Source organism: Mytilus galloprovincialis, chromosome 14 (genome assembly GCF_965363235.1).
Source record: "Mytilus galloprovincialis chromosome 14, xbMytGall1.hap1.1, whole genome shotgun sequence".
Lineage (NCBI taxonomy): Eukaryota > Metazoa > Mollusca > Bivalvia > Mytilida > Mytilidae > Mytilus > Mytilus galloprovincialis.
In genome coordinates, this window is record NC_134851.1 from 67498535 (window position 1) to 67518083 (window position 19549).

Here is a 19549-nt window from a genome sequence, read left to right on the forward strand (position 1 = left end):
CGACAATAACAAATGTTTTTGTTTTCCCTGTTTTTCATGTTTTTATCGACACTAGAAAAATGCAAGAGTTATAAACCACATACTTTCTTTTATCAACACAAGAAGATGTGGTATGATTGCCAATGAGTTATCTAGCTCTCCACAAGAGATCAAATGACGTAGAAGTTAACTACTACAGGTCACCATAGAGCCTTCAACAATGAACAAAACCCATACCGTAAAATAGGGTTTGAAAGGACAAAATGACAGACGTAATTAAATACAAAGAGAACAATAACGGCCTGAAATATGTAAAATAAAACCCAACAATTAACGAATAACAAAAGATGTACGGCACCAAACAATGCCAAATGACAACCACTAACACGACTAAATTATAGGCTCCTGACTTGGGACAATCAAATATGGCGGGTTTAAACATGTGCTGTTATCATGTTAGTGTTTTACGTGAAGAAATACTAGGATCAAGTTGTGTTTTCTTTTCTTTAATCATGTTTATCGACAACGTGAAAACAACACAGTGGAAAACCACATCATACATCTATGTCACTTGTTCGTTACGTCACGGAATACTAATCTCTGCTTTAATAACATCATGTAAGCTTCAATGAATCTAATTGACAATAATCCGAGAATCTTTGAAGAGACAGATTTGTCAATAATCCGTGTATCGTGGAACATTAACAGAATTATTGCCATTAATTATATATTTGAATTATTGATATAGTTCCTTGTTTCTATATATATTTCCACAGGCTCAAAAAAAAATTCCTATATACCTTATTGTGTTATATTAAGGTATATAGGAATTTTTTTTTGAGACAAGTGCCTGTGTATATTTCAATCAAAATATCAAAATCAGTGAAAGTAATTAAATAAATAAATACATGCACCAAACATCGACCTGGCAACAATTATCCAGAAACTGGTTCAAGTTTTTATCATTCTTGAAACAGAGAAGACATGTTACATGCATATTATTTGTTTATATTTACTTCAGTTTTTGAAAGCCATTTTATGGTTGTATAAACGTTCTCAATGTGATGGGTGACCCGTCTTTACATTGTACTACGACATTATCATAAAATTGAGAATGGAAATGGAGAATGTGTAGACAACAACCCGACCAAAAGAGCAGACAACAGATTCGTTTTATACAAAATTTGAACGTCACCGCGTGTGCTGACACGACGTTGATATATCACCCAACCATTTTTTAGTTTAAAAATTACACTCATATGTACGATATACACCCATATATGCATGGTATGGGTGAAACAAAACATCAATCATTCTTTTTTTGTTTGTTCCAAATGTTACATGTTGGTCCTTTGATATATTCCCAAAATAATTCCCAGGAGACCAGATCTTACTGAGGTATCAGGAACTATCGACTTGCCAGTAATCTCTCGTTTTAATCTTTTTCATTCCATCCAAACTGATGCGTTATCGGGACAAGTTCGACCCTAAACGGAATGTGACCTAGATTTGGGACACCGAGTCCTAAATACACTTTTAATCTTATACAGCTTCGTTAATCTGTATGTTTGCCAAAATTTTATAATTAAATACATACAATATGTGGAGATTTACTTTTTTTACATTAAGTTTTAAAATAAACTTGAGAATTTATTTACATGTTATGTATTTAATGTTTATGTCAGCATATCCAGCATGAAATATGTAAATGTTTGTATCCGTGTGGGTTAAGCCGGAGGAGAGAATTTTACATATTTTACATACAATTTAATGTGTTAAGATCGGAAGAGTGCCATCTTCTTTCAGGATAAACAACTCTTTTGGTATTTCTTTGCGATTAACGAATTTTGACTGCATGAACATTGCAAGGCAAAATTAAAAATAAAATGTTGGCCCTATCCCACTATTGTCGACCGGTCCACATGTACCGCCTTCCATACCAGTCTACCTACTTTGAATAGCTTGCTTACTGACAATGACTGAAGAATTGTTCAAATTGTTTTCTTGGTCCTACATGTATAAACATGAAACGTGAAATATCTGTCACTGTACGTAAGGCAAACACAAATTAATCAAATGGACAATTTCAAGTTACGTAACGTTTGCTGTTTCACTTAATTTCAAGCGCATATCAATTTTTTATTTTTGTATGTCCTAGTGATCGATTGAAGAAAAGGCTTTAACGTGATATACTTATAGCGTTTGATGTAAAAAAAAAAAATCTTACACAACATGCACAATGACCAGGAAATTAAGGGATACCCTTTTAAGACAAACTATTTTACATGGACAATTTTACATGTACACAAATGATGTACATGAAGCACGCCGACAAGAACAATAAAGAGCAAAACGGAACTGATTGCAAAAACACTGTAAAGAAGTCAAGACGATGCTAACTATCAGTTTTGTTTCACATTTTTGTCACTTAAATGTCAAGCTTGCTATTAAAAAAATCACTTCTATTTGTTTGTCAATTTTTTTCTTTTTATTGGCGGGATTGTTTGTAGTTATATGTAGGAATCACAAATAAATATTTACAGATTTAAAGCACGTTTTAATAGATATTATGCAACATTGTATGTTGAAGGATTTCCCACCATACCGTCATTCCATCGACTACAAAAATACCGTTAGATTTATTTCTCACTTGTACATACAAATAATAATCAGTTATGTCCTTCAAGGGTTCATACATCAAATGTAAAGGCTTCTTACCTTTGATTCCGTGTCCGTAGACTACGTACGGACGCGAAAGTATCCGAAATATTCCCATTATTAACTGTATATGGGGTATGCGTTAATCCTAAATTGAGATCTTTTTCACACATTAATAATTTATCCCGACTGTATCCTTCCGATCGATCCATATTTAATATAGATATATCATTAAAATATTCTTCCACAAATAACGTTAAAAATTTTATACATATAGATCAAACAAACATTGTAAAATTGTCGTAATATTTATCCTCCAAAATTTATGTAGTAACGATTGGGAGACAAGCCGGCTTAGATGCATGTGTTTAGTTTAAATATAACATATAGAAATTTACATTCTCCAATGAAAATACCACTTTTGTGTACTGTTCGGTTGAGAACAAAGACTCAACCGAAGACGTTTGATACAACTACTTTCATTGGATAGAATTTTTAACAGCACGTGTCAATACACAAAACAGGTGTAAACAAAAACGACCTTGACTGATCAATGTACGGTAAATATTACATTAAATAATTATAGGCGTATCTCTAAATACACATCAGTGTGTTTGTAAAAACGATCAAAGTGGTTTTGGATACAGGAATCGTTGAGTGAAAGAAAAAAATCAATGTAAAAACCATTATTTGCTGACTGTAGATCAATAAAAGATTGAATTTAACCACTTCATCGTGATTATTGAATATGTGGACGAAATAATTACTTTTGGAAATATAGATAATGTACAAAATATAAAATTAATAAATTTTTGTTCAGCAGATTGACATTAGAAGACATATTTGACAACTGGTATTGATATAGTGAAAAGTTATGAACGTACAGGACATACAGATATAAAATTAAAAAAATGTTGTGCAATTCGACTATTATAGAATTTGTAACTCCGGCCCTTTAATAACTTTACTGTTAGTTTCAATCGATGTTGACTGTTTATAACTCGTTATTTAACAATAAATGGTCTTGAGCGAGATTATATGGAAAAAATATGAACAATATAATATAATATAAATCAATACAATATTTTATTTAACTAAAATCTAGGTTGTACAGGGTGGCAATGCTAGTTCGCATACGTTACGAAATATTACAAGGCTTTGAAAATGAAGGAAAAATAAAATTTCATAATTGTTATTTTTAACGTTGAATTAAATCTGCAATATATATAAATCCTGGCTAAGAAAACGTTGAATTACATCTGCGATCCAGGCTAAGAAAAAGAGTTAACATTGCACTGAAAAGTGGTTGTAGTACTGCAACAAACACTACGTGCTTTAAAATCTTCAATTTTTCCAACTTTCGCACGGTCCAGCAAAGCAAGCTAACGGAATAGTGTAGAGGAACACAGCCATTCGGCAATCCTCGGTAGAATCCGCTACTCTCGTTGAGGGTACGGAATCGGCCGAGTTGAGAAGAATGGGAATATAGCGTGATTGTTAAGTGCAAGTTATAAAAAGAATGAAGTCCAGCAGTAAAACCAAAGACAAGGGGAAGAAAATCATTGCATTGTCAAAGGGTTGCAATTGCAGAATAGACATTGATTTTGTATTAACATGGGGTCGTAGATCAAATTTATTCGTTCAGTGTATGTTCACTTGTTTGTGTTAATATGTCTTTTGGTTGTGTTGAGCCATTTCAATGTGTCCTGTCACATTCTTGTTTCAGGCCATTGTTAAGGTTGGAACCCGTTGCATTTGTTTGCAGATGTCCTAATTCAGTAATCTGATGTTCAGTAGTTGTCGTATGTTGATGTGGTTCATCTCGTTTCTCATTTTTATATAGATTAGACCGTTGATTTTCCTGTTTGAATGGTTTTACACCTGTCAGTTTTGGGCCCTTTATAGCTTGCTGTTCGGTGTGAGCCAAGGCTGTGTTGAAGACCGTACTTTGACCTTTAATGGTTTACTTTTATAAATTGTGACTTGGATGGAGAGATGTCACATTGGCACTCATATAACATCTTCGTATATCTTCCGACTGTCGGTGCATAATTAATCCACTGCTAACAATTATACTTTGAGTTTCCGATATACTAAAGAATAGATTTACTTAGCCGTATTCGACAAAACTTTTCAAAATTTTAGGTCCATAGTGCTCTTAACTTCGTTTTTGGTTTGGCCTTTTAACTTTGTTGTATTAGAGCGTCACTGATGAGTCTTTTGAAACACAATTAAAGGCATTTTTTTATAAGATTTTTTAAAATTATCATCCTATTTAGATTTTCATCTTGTTTCATCCTGCAGAGGAAACATATATATAGAAAGATATTTTTATCAACCATAAACCAAAAGACAAGGATATAAACCATCGATACCAGAAGAAACTGGCTTAGCAGTAATGTTTAATACAAAAACAACGTCTTAAATCAGAAGATACCGACTGTACAATGATGTTAACACTCGATATCAATAAACATCGACAATTTGGATGTTAACAACGGATATCAGTAAATTCGATTATACGGTTGTAAACAACTGACAACAGTAAATTCGATTATACGGTTGTAAACAACTGACAACGGTAAATTCGATTATACGGTTGTAAACAACTGACAACGGTAAATTCGATTATACTGTTGTAAACAACTGACAACGGTAAATTCGATTATACGGTTGTAAACAACTGACAACGGTAAATTCGATTGTACGGTTGTAAACAATTGATATCAGTAAATATCGACTATACAGATGTAAACAATTGATATCAACGAATATTCCCAAAACGACAACAAGACATTTTGTTTTTTGGTGAATGCATATAGCTAGTCTTCTAGATGTCTAAAATGATAATATTTTGTATTTTTGTCACATTGACCAATACCAACATTCATTTATTCGTGTTACGACTTTTCTCTGACCACCTCAGACTTCTAGAATTTGTTATGTAAGTCAAGAGCACATAGCCGTAAGGCTGTTGCAGTTCAAAATCTATTTTGTACTGACTGTACTTAAAACATGAAACATTTGTCAAACCAAAACGCCTAAAAACTATTACTTTTTATTATCATTATTTTAATGTAACACATATACATTTATATATTCTCCTAAACGCCAGATAAAACAGTTGTGTTATATCAGGAAAAATACATCCTAAGCAAATCATTCATTCTATCTTTTTTTCGTGATGACGTAACGACTTTTACATGCATTTGACGAATGAACAGTTGTGTCACTTGTGCAAAGGGGACGCCATTCCATGTCTGTTTACTGGGTCAAAATCAGCATTGTGGGGCGGTTCCAGGATTTGAGATAGGGGTGTAAATGTATTAAACTGAATATATACTGCCGAGCGGGCGAGTTAAAATGTTTTTCGAATGATGTACTAAAAAGTCAATAAATCGTGAGAAACATGACACTTTATTTTGAAATTTTGGCGATTAAAACGGGGTCTCGATGTGCACCCTCTACGCCCACTCGTTTAGAACAGATATAATAAATACAGTCAATATAAAATATACAATACAACTGCAAATGTATACATGCAGATTGATAGATTGTTATTTGCTTATCCAGTGAATAATATTTCATGCATGTTCAGAAAACAAGAACAAATTTACAATTATAAATATCTAATTGCTATTTGTCCCTATTTGTCCGCCATTACTGGACACACACAGCTAGCAGGTTCCGGTTTAAATTTGACGTCATAATACAAAATATCTGACGCCACAATGAAAAAGTGATTGTTGTATGACGTCAATATTTCAAGCGGGACAAATTCTCGGGTCAGCCGGGAATAGTGATAAGGTGTATACAATATTTAGGTTCTACATTAGGTGTCGACCGGGATGTTAGGCGCGATTTGCCACTAACGATTAAGGATATATTTTTTGTTAGGGACAGACATTATTTTTGTCCATCTGATGAGTTAAGCCTTTTTCAACTGATTTTTATAGTTCGTTCTTATGTTGTACTGTTATACCACTGTCTCAGGTAAGGGGGGGGGGGTCCCGCTAACATGTTTATAACCCTGCCACATTATTTATGTATGTGCCTGTCCCAAGTCAGGAGCCTGTAATTCAGTGGTTGTCGTATGTTTATGTGTTACATATTTGTTTTTCGTTCATTTTTAGCTCACCTGGCCCAAAGGGCCAAGTGAGCTTTTCTCATCACTTGGCGCCCGTCGTCCGTCGTCCGTCGTCGTCGTTAACTTTTTACATTTTGAACTTCTTCTAGAGAACCACTGAATGGAATGAAACCAAACATGGCATGAATGTTCCTTGTGAGGTGTTGACCAAGTGTTGTTACTTTGTAGTCGATCCATCATCCAAGATGGCCGTCAGCGGGGGACTTAGTTTAACATAGGACCCTAAGGGAAATATATACAAATGTTTTCTTCTAGAGAACCACTGAATGGAATGAAACCAAACATGGCATGAATGTTCCTTATGAGGTGCTGACCAAGTGTTGTTACTTTGTAGCCGATCCAACATCCAAGATGGCCGCCAGCAGGGGGACTTAGTTTAACATAGGACCCTATCGGGGAAATACATACAAATGTCTTCTTTTAGTGAACCACTGAATGGAATGAAACCAAACATAGGATGAATGTTCCTAATGAGATGCTGACCAAGGTTTTTGTTACTTTGTTGTCATTGCAACATCCAAGATGTAACATTGTTGTTTAACATAGGACCCTATGGGAAATGCATACAAAAGTCTTCTTCTAAAGAACCACTGAATTGAATGATATCAAACATAGCATGAATGTTCCTTCTTTCTGAGGTGCTGGCCAAGTGTTGTTACTTTTAGTCAAATTTTATATTTTTTTATATGATTTCAAAAACCCAAGTAGAATCAGGTGAGCGATACAGGCTCTTGAGAGCCTCTAGTTATATATAAATAAGACCGTTAGTTTTCTCGTTTGAATTGTTTTACATTGTCTTATCGGGGCCTTTTATAGCTGACTATGCGGTATGACCTTTGCTCATTGTTGAAGGCCGTACGATGACCTATAGTTATCATTTGCAATCATACCACATCTTCTTTTTTATATAAAGTCTTGCAACAGGCCACTAGTTAGCCCTTTAAGGGCTTCACACTCACACCAAATCTTCCTATATCTATTTAGCAAGGATACAGTACAGATATCAATAGACACTTTCTTAACGACACATGGATTTTACGAAAAAAATTATATAATGAAGATGAGTGGCGTAACGTTACGAGCTTGCAAAACATTAAGAATTCCCTCAACATTTGAAAAGTTTTGTGACTGCAACTCAAGACACTCAGAAGCTCTGATATAAAGGAATCAAAACTCTGCATGATGATCGTATCTCAGAATTTAAACAAATGCCATGAAAATCTATTTTTAAGAGTATCATCTTAGCTTATGAATATGAATATAAATCGAATACAAATGAACATGTAACTCCTTACCAGTGTACACATAGTGTAGTACTTAGGGAGCTACCATTTGATTTTTATTGGGGGGGGGGGGGGGGGGGGGGGGGGGGCTAGGATGAAAAATTTTGTCCTGTACTTTTTTTTAGCTGTAATCTCTGTCCTGCCTTTTTATTTTTCACTCTGTTCGGTCCTGCCTTTTTTTTTTTTTTTTTTAGTTTATCGTGACTTTTTTTACCTAAATTGTCGTCCTGACTTTTATTTTTTGCAAGTGCCTCATCCTGCCTTTTTTTTTTACTCAAAACTCCTGTCCTGCCTATTTTTTTCAAATTTCATCCTAGCTCCCCCCCCCACCACCACCACCACCACCACCACCACCACCATAAAAATAAAATGGTAGTTCCCTTGTCATTTTAAAGTCTGACACGTAAAAATTCTTCAAAGATAGTACATATGTTAAATACTAAATTGAATGTTACAACACATGAAAAGCGCAGTTTGACTACCATGTCTCCAGCTTCTCCGAATCGTCCTGAACATGCATGCAGTACGTTGCCACTAGAAATTAAGCAACCAACAATAAATCGAGTGTCTTCGGCATTAATTTGTTTGTCGTTATTAGACGATGTGTCAACACGCGTGTGTGTTTTGTGTGTGTAAATGTTGCTACGCCACTAAAGCGTACGTACAACGGTTTATTCCTTGAATGCCAACATCCTTTGATCTACCGACAATTTACCTGTAAAATTATGTTGACATTCGAGGAATAGGTGCAAGAAGTTATCACAACAAAAGTGGATGCTTTTCAAAACAATCATTCTAATTAAACAGAAAAGTAAATTTCAGGTAGTCAAATCACATTGAATTTCATGTTTGTAAAATTGTTGAAAATTCATTTTTTGCTGTAACTGCTTGAATATGCTCTTCTCTAAAAGAAAACTTTGAAATTGTTGCATCACTTAGTCTGGACTTTGATGTTTTTTTCAATATTTCTATAGTTTTGTGTGCTGTGATTTTCTCCTATTTTATTTGATGGAATTTCTCCAAACTCTGTATATTCTCATACTTTTTTCATAGCATAAAAAGAAGAATATTTTGAATAATATGTTATTTGTTCGCAGACAGAGAACACAGAAAACAATACATATAACATAAGTAAACATATAAGCAAATTGAAAAAAGCACTATAAATATCATATGTGAATATTATTGAATATTTTATACAAGCAATTTTCATTGAACAGTCTATTACAAGTGTAAACTTTAATTAATAGTTCAATCAAAAAAGTTAATATAGTTTATATTTACTAATAAAATATTCAATATGATATGGATTTAAATAAATCTCTAATATCCTTTTTTTAGTTTGAAATAACTCTATTTATCTAGAATTTCTTTGATTTTTTTATATATGTCTTATGTTAAGAAACATTTCCATTCCCAAAATATTTTTTTTTAATAAAAAGTAATAAAAATATTTTTATTTTCTTTCATTCTTTAGAATTCATGATAATTTTAACCCCAAAATCTACTAAATTTTCTTATCAAAAAGTGATAAAATGTTGCAATTTTTTCAAGTTCTCTAATTAAGTTTTACATTTAAATACTTATAAAATCATTTAAATAGTTATTAAAACACCTATTGTTCTTATATAAACATCTATTGAAATATTTTTGTTGGCATTCAAGGAATAGGTAACATATAAAATGTTGGCATTCGAGGAAGACACCCGTACAACAATGACATTTTTAATACTGGTGAGATAAATATATCACTGTTGGTATCGTCTATATATATACGTGTATTATGTACATTATTGAATGTGTTGCAAAAACCATGAAATAAAACTACAAAATTATATAGAAATACATTCAAACCAATCAGATCAAAAAGACCGGTTGGAGTACTAAAGATTTTATACTGTTCATGTACAGTATAGCGACTTTAATTCACACTCCTAAGAGTTAAATGCAGACGTGCAGCTCAAGTTTGGCATTTCTGGTTCCATTTTAAGAATTTTGACGTCATTTACTGACATATAAGGCATCATTTGTTGCGATCAAGGTATAGAATGAGAAAAATTAACATATATGTAGTTATTGACCTTTTAATATGAACAAGTTGTTATTTCCGACTTACTAAATTAAGAAACATTATCCGACCACCGGAACAAATCTGGCTATTTTTAATTTACTATCTGTTAGAAATAGTTTTAATTTCGTATGTTTTTATATATAATAAACAGATAAAAGTCAATAAACCGTTTCATCTTAACCCTTATACATGTAAGGACATAATAATAACGTTTTTGATGCGCAAAAACATAATTGTCCATACAGTGAAAACGTGTAACTAAGGGACGACATCAAAAGATCAATGTAAGATTAAAAAAACTTAATTCAAATAGTTTGGGGGGGGGGGAGGGTGAACTAATGAAAGATTTGGTTATCTGACACTGATTTTTACAAATATCCATATGGGTCAATCAATTTTTCCCAAATTAAGTTTAGAGAGAAGGGGGGGGGGGGGGGGGAGTCAGTTAAATCGATAACAAAATCAAAACTAATCTAATTAAAATAGATTCTTGCGTTTGTTGTAGTAGACAGTCAAGTAGAGATCATGCAGATTGTTTTGAGACAAACTTTTTATAAAATTAAGGAGATGTGGAGACAACCGTGAGGGGCCTGATGGGGGTTTCTCATCACGATTCACGAGTTAATTTTTTTGTCAATCACGATTCACAGAAAATAAATTTCCATGATCACGGATCACGAAAATTTTAAAATATAAAAAACCTGTAGAAAAACGGATCACGATAGGGAAAATGCGCTGATCACGAAGAACGAAAATAACCCATCAGGCCCCTCAACCGTATCAACCGAAGTTCAAATGAAGACGAATAAATCAATTACAGGTCACCATACGGCCTGCAAAAATAAGAATAACGCAAACCGTGTAAATAAAAGGCATCAAACTGAAGGATGAGTAAACTAGAAAGCTATTAAACAGAATGATTAAAAAAAAAAACAATTTCCCAATGCGGAAAAAAAATAAATAAGTATGACCAACTTTGAAATAAGGGACCATGACAAGACAACCAACATTGGGGTTCGTGTTGTTTATTCTTTAGTTTTCTATGTTGTGTCGTGTGTGCTGTTGTTTGTTTGTCTTTTTCATTTTTAGCCATGGCGTTGTCAGTTTGTTTTAGATTTATAAGTTTGACTGTCCCTTTGGTATCTTTCGTCCCTCTTTTTTGGACTGATACTTGTAAAAAGTCTATGCATTCAGGGGCGGATCCTAACCCAGGAAAAACAGGGGGGTTCCAACTACATGTCCCCATTCAAATGCATTGATCGTCCAAAAAAAGGGGCAGTACCAACCCCCGGAAACCACCCCACCCCTCTGGATCCGCCACTGGCACTAATGCATTAATAGTTTATAATAGCATCTTGATTGTCCTATAAACATGTTTGTGAAAAAATTGAAACAAAATTTATAAGTAAAGCTCCATAAGGGGACGGGTGATTCCCCTAATTTCGCCTCTGATGACGGATAAGAACCAACGACAACCACTGGCACATTCAGAATGTTTTGTATATACGCTTAAAATTAATATGTCATTTAATATGCAACAATATATATATGTAACCTAAAGGGCTCACACACCGAGTCAACTATGGAAGTATTCCAGATACGTAAAATGAATAGAACTGACTCCGTTTAATGACGAATTCATAATACACTATCTGCACTAGTTGATAGACACCTTGATTATTATCTGGTATTGATTTTAAAGTAGAAATTACAGGAACAAGAAATGACGTAATAAAACAGATAACTGTTTATAGCAGCTGTTTTGTTATTTATGAATGGATACATATGTAGGGTAACTTCAATCGAAGGAGACAACAAAGTAACGAAGAAAACTAATTTTTTTAATTGCATTCTGAATTTATTTTGATAATAACCGATAAAATCAGTTCAATAGAAAAAAAGTTGATCCAAAATTGTGCACTTCTGTCCTTTATATATATATGCCCAATGATTCGGTGTCATTTTATATCTTTCGATGCCAACTTTCATCTGCTTTTTATCAACTCGTAACTTAACCAAATCGTCATTTTATCAATTCGCGTCTTTACCGAGTCGTATAAGTGTATCAACTCGTAACTTAACCAAATCGTCAATTTACCAACTCGCCCCTTTACCAAGTCGTTTAAGATTATCAACTCGTAACTGTAGGGCAACGTTCGACCTTCAACAATATGCAAAAACCCATACCGCATAGCAAGGTATTAAAATTCAAACGTGAAAACTAACCACGACATAAATCTGCCATGTTTACTATTTACAAATACATGTATCTATACCACATGTCAAGATCTATATCGTCCCAAAATAGCACGTGTTAATATGTTCGTCGGAAAAAACAACAAAATTAAAAACATAACTTTTAAAACAGTTTGAATCATTAATATATTTGTTGATTATGCATGATGAATTATATACTTTAAAATAATAAAAACAAACATGGACTATTAAGTGCAAAACAAGAAACAAGGATATGGTCACGTTTATTTTGAAAATTAGGTATCTACTAATTGTTTGTTTCAGTTCCTTTTTGAGAAGTGAGTGTTCAAATTTGGCGCTTTTTTGTTGTTGCTGTGAATGAAAAAATAGTCATGTTCTTATTCCAAAACAGCATGGAACTTATGTCATTTTACCATGGTAGGCGTTAAATGTCAAGAGATATTCAAACTCATAAGTCGGAAATAAACTAACAATGTCACGGCAAAAAACGAAAAACGAACAAATAACAACAAACAGTAGCACACAACACGACAAACAGTAGCCCACAACACAACAAACAGTAGCCCACAACACAACAAACAGTAGCACAACAACAACAACAAATAACAACAAGCAGTAGCACACAACACGACAAACAGTAGCCCACAACACAACAAACAGTAGCACAACAATAACAACAAGCTGTAGCACACAACACGACAAACAGTAGCACACAACACAACAAACAGTAGCACTCAACACAACAAACTGAAGACTCAGCAACACAACAAACAGTAGCACACAACACAACAAACTGAAGACTCAGCAACACAACAAACAGTAGCACACAACACAACAAACAGTAGCACACAACAAAACAAACTGAAGAATCAGCAACACAACAAACAGTAGCACACAACACAACAAACTGAAGACTCAGCAACACAACAAACAGTAGCACACAACACAACAAACTGAAGACTCAGCAACACAACAAACAGAAGAACACAACACAACAAACTGAAGACTCAGCAACACAACAAACAGTAACACACAACACAACAAACTGAAGACTCAGCAACACAACAAACAGTAGCACAAAATACAACAAACAGTAGCACACAACACAACAAACAGTAGCACACAACACAATAAATAACAACAACAGTAGCACACAACACAACAAACAGTAGACACAACACAACAAACAGTAGCACACAACACAACAAACAGTAGCACACAACACAATAAATAACAACAACAGTAGCACACAACACAACAAACAGTAGCTCACAACAACAACAAACAGTAGCACACAACACAACAAACAGTAGACACAATAACAACAAACAGTAGCTCACAACACAACAAACAGTAGCACACAACACGTCAAACAGTAACACACAACACAACAAACAGGAGCACACAACACAACAAACAGGAGCACACAACACAACAAACAGTAGCACACAACACAACAAACAGTAGCACACAACACAACAAACAGTAGCACACAACACAACAAACAGTAGCACACAACACATCAAACAGTAACACACAACACAACAAACAGTAGCACACAACACAACAAACAGTAGCACACAACACAACAAACAGTAGCACACAACACATCAAACAGTAGCACAACACAACAAACAGTAGCACACAACACAACAAACAGTAGCACACAACACATCAAACAGTAGCACACAACACAACAAACAGTAGCACACAACACATCAAACAGTAACACACAACACAACAAACAGTAGCACACAACACAACAAACAGTAGCACACAACACATCAAACAGTAGCTCACAACAACAACAAACAGTAGCACACAACACAACAAACTGAAGACTCAGCAACACGAACTCCACCACCGGGGTAATCTCTTGTGATACGAAAGGCTGAGTATATTCTGCCCAACATATAACAAGGATATGCACTAAATTTATCAATATCTTAACATCAATCGTTTGTGTGAATATATCTCTAGAATAACGTGAAATGATTATTTATGATTTGTGAACTTTCTTTGTTCGAATCGGACATAAAAAAAGTTTTCGAAAGGCAGCTATTTTTTTTCATAAAGCGGAAACGTTCTGGAAAAAAAACGTGTTATAGTTAAACAGTGTAGATTCATTGTTTCTAAAACCTTATTGAACTTTCTAGCAAATTTTCTTGGAACAACATCCAATGAGAATCGCTATCGTCAATAAAAATAAAAGTGACGTTGCAAGTTTAATTATTGTGATTTCAATCACGTGTGCCCCATGTTTTATTGGAATAAGATTTTTTTTTACGAAACGAATAAGACAATGTGCTTGTTTCTGACTTTGCACTGAATGGTCTATGTTTTATATTTAAATCTCTAATTAATCATGTACAAATGTATATTCAAACAAATAATTTATGGTTCGTGCTATTTTAAAGATTTTTTTTTTTAAACTTTTATCACGTGAAAGTTAGGACGACATCGAGATTGACATGAAGTATAGATATTTGTTAATTGTTACATACCACAATGATGTCCTCTACATGTCCTTTCTGAATTGATTGTTTTTAAAAATTATTGTCCCTTTCTCGTTTACGTCACACCACCTGGTATGCACGTGATTTTTGTCAAGAGGCACATGTCGCTGCCTTTGTGGTCTATTGATTGCGAGCTCAGTTGTGTTCTGGATGTTGGACTTTTCAGTGGCAGATTTAGAAAGTAGGGGAAGCGGTTAGTAGAGAGAGTACACAACCTCTTATTGGAAAATGTATTATTCCTTAACTAACAATCGTCCAAAAATGTGCCCCGTGGTATAACTACATTGTTATGGAACTACGCCCCCTCTAACAAATCATGGATTCGCCACTAGTGAAATGTGATGACAAACTAAAGAAATAAAAAAGTGTGCTTGTTTATTCACTAAACACTTATCAGTTACACGAGCATGAGCAATTCTGTTTCGCTTTAACCGTTTGAGTAAGTTTTGATATTGCGATATACAGTGTATCTTTCTTTGGACTGTAACTTACCATGTGATGAATAGATATAGGAAGATGTGATGTGAGTGCCAATGAGACAACTCTCCATCCAAATAACAATTTTAAAAAAGTTACACCATTATAGGTCAATGTACGGCCTTCAACACGGAGCCTTGGCTCACACCGAATAACAAGCTATAAAGGGACCCAAAATTACTAGTGTAAAACCCATTGGCGGATCAGGGGGGGGGGGGTGGGTTCCGGGGGTTGGAACCCCCTTTTTTTGGCCGATCAATGCATTTGAATGGGAGCATATAGCTAGAACCCCCCCCCTTTTACTCTGGGTTGGGAACCCCCCTTTTTAAAATGGCTGGATCCGCCCCTGAAACCATTCAAACGGGAAAACCAACGGATGAAGCACGTTAAACGATCCGATTCAGCAATAGGTCCTGCACGATGGAAGGTATATTTATACATCATTAATATGATTTCGGCATGTAATGATATTTACCATTGAGCGCTAAGAAGCCAGCAGTTTATAAACCAATAAGCCCAAGGTCGATGATAATTATTACTCATAAATTAACCTATACATCGTAGCTGTAAAATGAAACATATGAGAATGCAATCCGAGTATAAATCTGTGGTCTCGATAGGTTATTGCCGAGGGTTTCAATAAAATCTATGGTATAATTTACGAAGCACCGCAAAATTATCTAAAAGATATGAAATATCTATAACTTATACAAATATGGGTGCACAATTGATGGCCTTGGGCTGTCTTCTGCTCTTTGAACGGGTAGTTGTCTTCAACACATTCCCCGTTATTATTCTCAACTGTATTTAGAGTTGCAAACTGTTTCAGATTATATAACATATAATGTAACAGTTTGCTGACAGATTGATTTACTTAGTATTGGTTGACGCGGTGTTTATGCCAACTTCAGCACCAACGGCCAGTTGATGGCTATTAATTTAGAACTCAAGAGAGAACCACTGATCTTCGGCAGAAACATAGTCATTTAATATCGGAGCTGAATTCCTTGCAATGAGCGCAGTTATAAACTCACAAACCTCTTCGACAATTTGGCCAACGGGATCAATTTTGAATTTGCTGATGTATAATTAACAATAACGGGTTGTATAATGATTAGCACGACTGATGCCACTAAAAGTCCAGAAACTCCTTTCCTCGATGAAAAGGATGACGCATGACTTCAATAGCACAGAAAGTCTTTTCCTCAATGAGTAGCACGACAAAAGCCACCAATAGTGCAGAAACTGCTTTCCTCGCACAAATACATTATTCCAATGCGATCAATTATAATACATTCAACTAAAATTAGAAGTTATTGCAAATGTGTTTTTTTATGGTAGGAAGAGTTGTAACAATCAGTGACCTTCGAGTCAATAAAATATATAAGGTTTTTACACAAACAGGGTCCTTCGAGTCGATAAAATATATAGGATTTAACATAATCAGATTTGTCCGTTTTTTTTATCTACCCTGTCAGACGTTGTAACATATAAACAAAGACCAGAACAAGCCAAAAGATTTCCATTAGATAACATCATTCAAAACCTATATAATGAAGAAAAAACTCATAAAATCAATACACAAAAAACTGATTCCTGTCAATAGAGAAATAAAATGTGTAATGAAAAACTGCAATTATGTCGTAAGATTAGAAAATTTGGCTGATAAATAGTTAAATTGGCTGAGTAGAGAATCTCAAAAGACTGATTGAAATCGATTTTTACAAGCAATCAACACGGTAAACAGACGTAATTGCTATTCAAGGTTTTTTAACTAACAGCCCGGATACAATTCACGGTTTGTTTTATATTTAGAATGTTTTGGTCGTTGTTGCGTTTGTAGATCAGAAAATTGAATGATTGTTAATTATATAGCCGGTAGTCAGATACAGTTTCTTATTAAGTTCGTAAAATTGCTGTATCAGCAGTATTATATATTTGACAAATGAATAATAATTATTTGAAGCGAGGCTAACCGAAGCTGTTTGCTACATGTTTGTATATTGATACAAGCCTATACATTTCATTATTATTACCTTATTGATTTTATTGTCGCTTATTTTAAGTCCAGTGTCAAGTATATCATGCAACCTTCCACATATTTGTTAGGAATCACTGAGTGGTTTCCTATCATTTAACACGATTGTTTAAGGAAAAAGATATATATTTTACAATCGATATGTTCGGTTATTTATGCAATTTAGTGACCAAAATCCCCAAAACATAACTTCCCCTAAAATTGATATCAACAGTCAGAGAATAGCAGAGTGGTGACAGGGGCGGATCCAGCCCTTTTAAAAAGGGGGTTCCTAACCCTGTCCCAGGACAAAGGGGCGAGGGTTCCAATTGCATGTCCCCATTCAAATGCATTGATCGTCCAAAAAAAGGGGGGTTCCAACCCCCGGAACTCCCCCCCCCTCTGGATCCGCGCCTGGGTGACGTTATTGACCGACATGGCAAATATAGCACCGAGCATAGCGATGCCAATTTTTGTATGACGATTAAAAGACCAATGACCAGTCAAACACAACCTAACATACTAACCCCTAGATCAATAATAGTTGAAGTTATTATATACAGTGAAACCTGGCCAAACCGAATCCTGCATAAATCGAAAAACCATATAAACCAAACATGTTCGTAAGCACCGTCATATGAAATTATATGCGTTGTGGACCTGATAAAACCGAACATTGGCCAAAACCGAACAAAAGCTAAAGTCCCGAAGAGGTTCAGTTTAAACAGGTTTCACTGTATATCAAGGAAGATCGTATCATCTATGTTGCATGTCAACTCTTACTGATCCTCTTAGCTTGGCGTGTTACCACAAAGTAAGGCAAACAATTGCTGTACTGGACTTTGACCTTTAATTAATTGATTGCAAACAATTGCTGTAGTGGACTTTGACCTTGGATAAATTGATTAATGACCGTATGTTAACTTAAAAGTCCAGTCAGTCATAGTATAATCAAATCGTTAGAATGCAAAGTCAGCATAATAAAAGAGATAGTGGAGGATTAATATTTTAGTGATTGTTACACATATTTCTTTCAAAATAAAAATGATGCCATTTCTACTTTGATTAATGTGTTTAAAAGACAAGGTTTGAATCTCGATAAGAATTTTTAGTCTGGCCGTCTGTAAGGTTATATGGCGGATCAAAATTACACGTTCTGTTTTTAAGGTTATAATGACGCAAAATGACACGTTCTGTCTGTAAGGTTATAATGACGAATCAAAATGACACGTTCTGTCTGTAAGGTTATAATGACGGGCCAAAATGACACGTTCTGTAAGTAAGGTTATAACGATGGATCAAAATGACACATTCTGTCTGTAAGGTTATGATGACGAATCAAAATGACACGTTCTGTCTGTAAGGTTATAATGACTGGCCAAAATGACACGTTCTGTCAGTAAGGTTATAATGACGGGCCAAAATGACACGTTCTGTCAGTAAGGTTATAACGATGGATCAAAATGACACATTCTGTCTGTAAGGTTATGATGACGAATCAGTGTTTTCATTAAGAACCGGCCGCCGGCCATTTTGACCTGTTCAATTCAATTTCTGGCCGGTTCAGTTGTCCTGAATAAAAAAAAAGTCCTATTTTTTTTTTATGAGATCTTTTTATATTAAAATCATGACAACGGAGTTCGAGGGAGTTCGAAGATTTGTGTTTATATTTTAAACCGACATGCGGTTGCAACGACGATTTTCATTGGCTGTTATTTCAGACTTCCTGTTTGACACACGTGTTTATCGTTGTTATGATTGAATGAATAGTATGTACCCTCGCAGCTCTCGAGTCTTCATTATGTATGTATGTACGTAGATCCCTCCGTTTACGGAGCACCCAGAACACTACATGACTTTTTTCACTTTAACAACTACCACGTCAAAGAGTAGAAAAGGTTTGGATTACTATCATACTATGTAGTTTGACAAGATTTGAAACAGTTTGAATGACGTTATAGTTTTACTGTTTAATTGATGTCTACAACTGGCCCCGTCGATCTGCCGGCAACTACAGAGCATCCGAAAAGGGGGCAGGGTACATCGATGAAAAGTTGCATTGACAGGTCCCGTTCCAAATCATAGATATATTTCTGGTCATAATACTTTCAGTTGTGAGGTATGTAACCCTTTTAAAAGCTATCAAATGAAATTAAGAAGAAGCGGAAGCTCATGTTTTCTTAT

General features: G+C 34.7%; 1 protein-coding gene across 1 annotated transcript in view; it reads right to left on the reverse strand.

The window, feature by feature from the left end:
• The window catches only part of LOC143059037 (homeobox protein Mohawk-like), a 28890-nt gene extending 25893 nt beyond the window's left edge, over positions 1-2997 (reverse strand). The window contains exon 1 of the mRNA XM_076232515.1: positions 2698-2997. Coding sequence (XP_076088630.1) covers positions 2698-2849 — 152 coding nt within the window. The 5' untranslated portion in view covers positions 2850-2997. The remainder of the gene's footprint in view (positions 1-2697) is intronic.
• Between the last annotated feature and the right edge of the window lie 16552 nt (positions 2998-19549).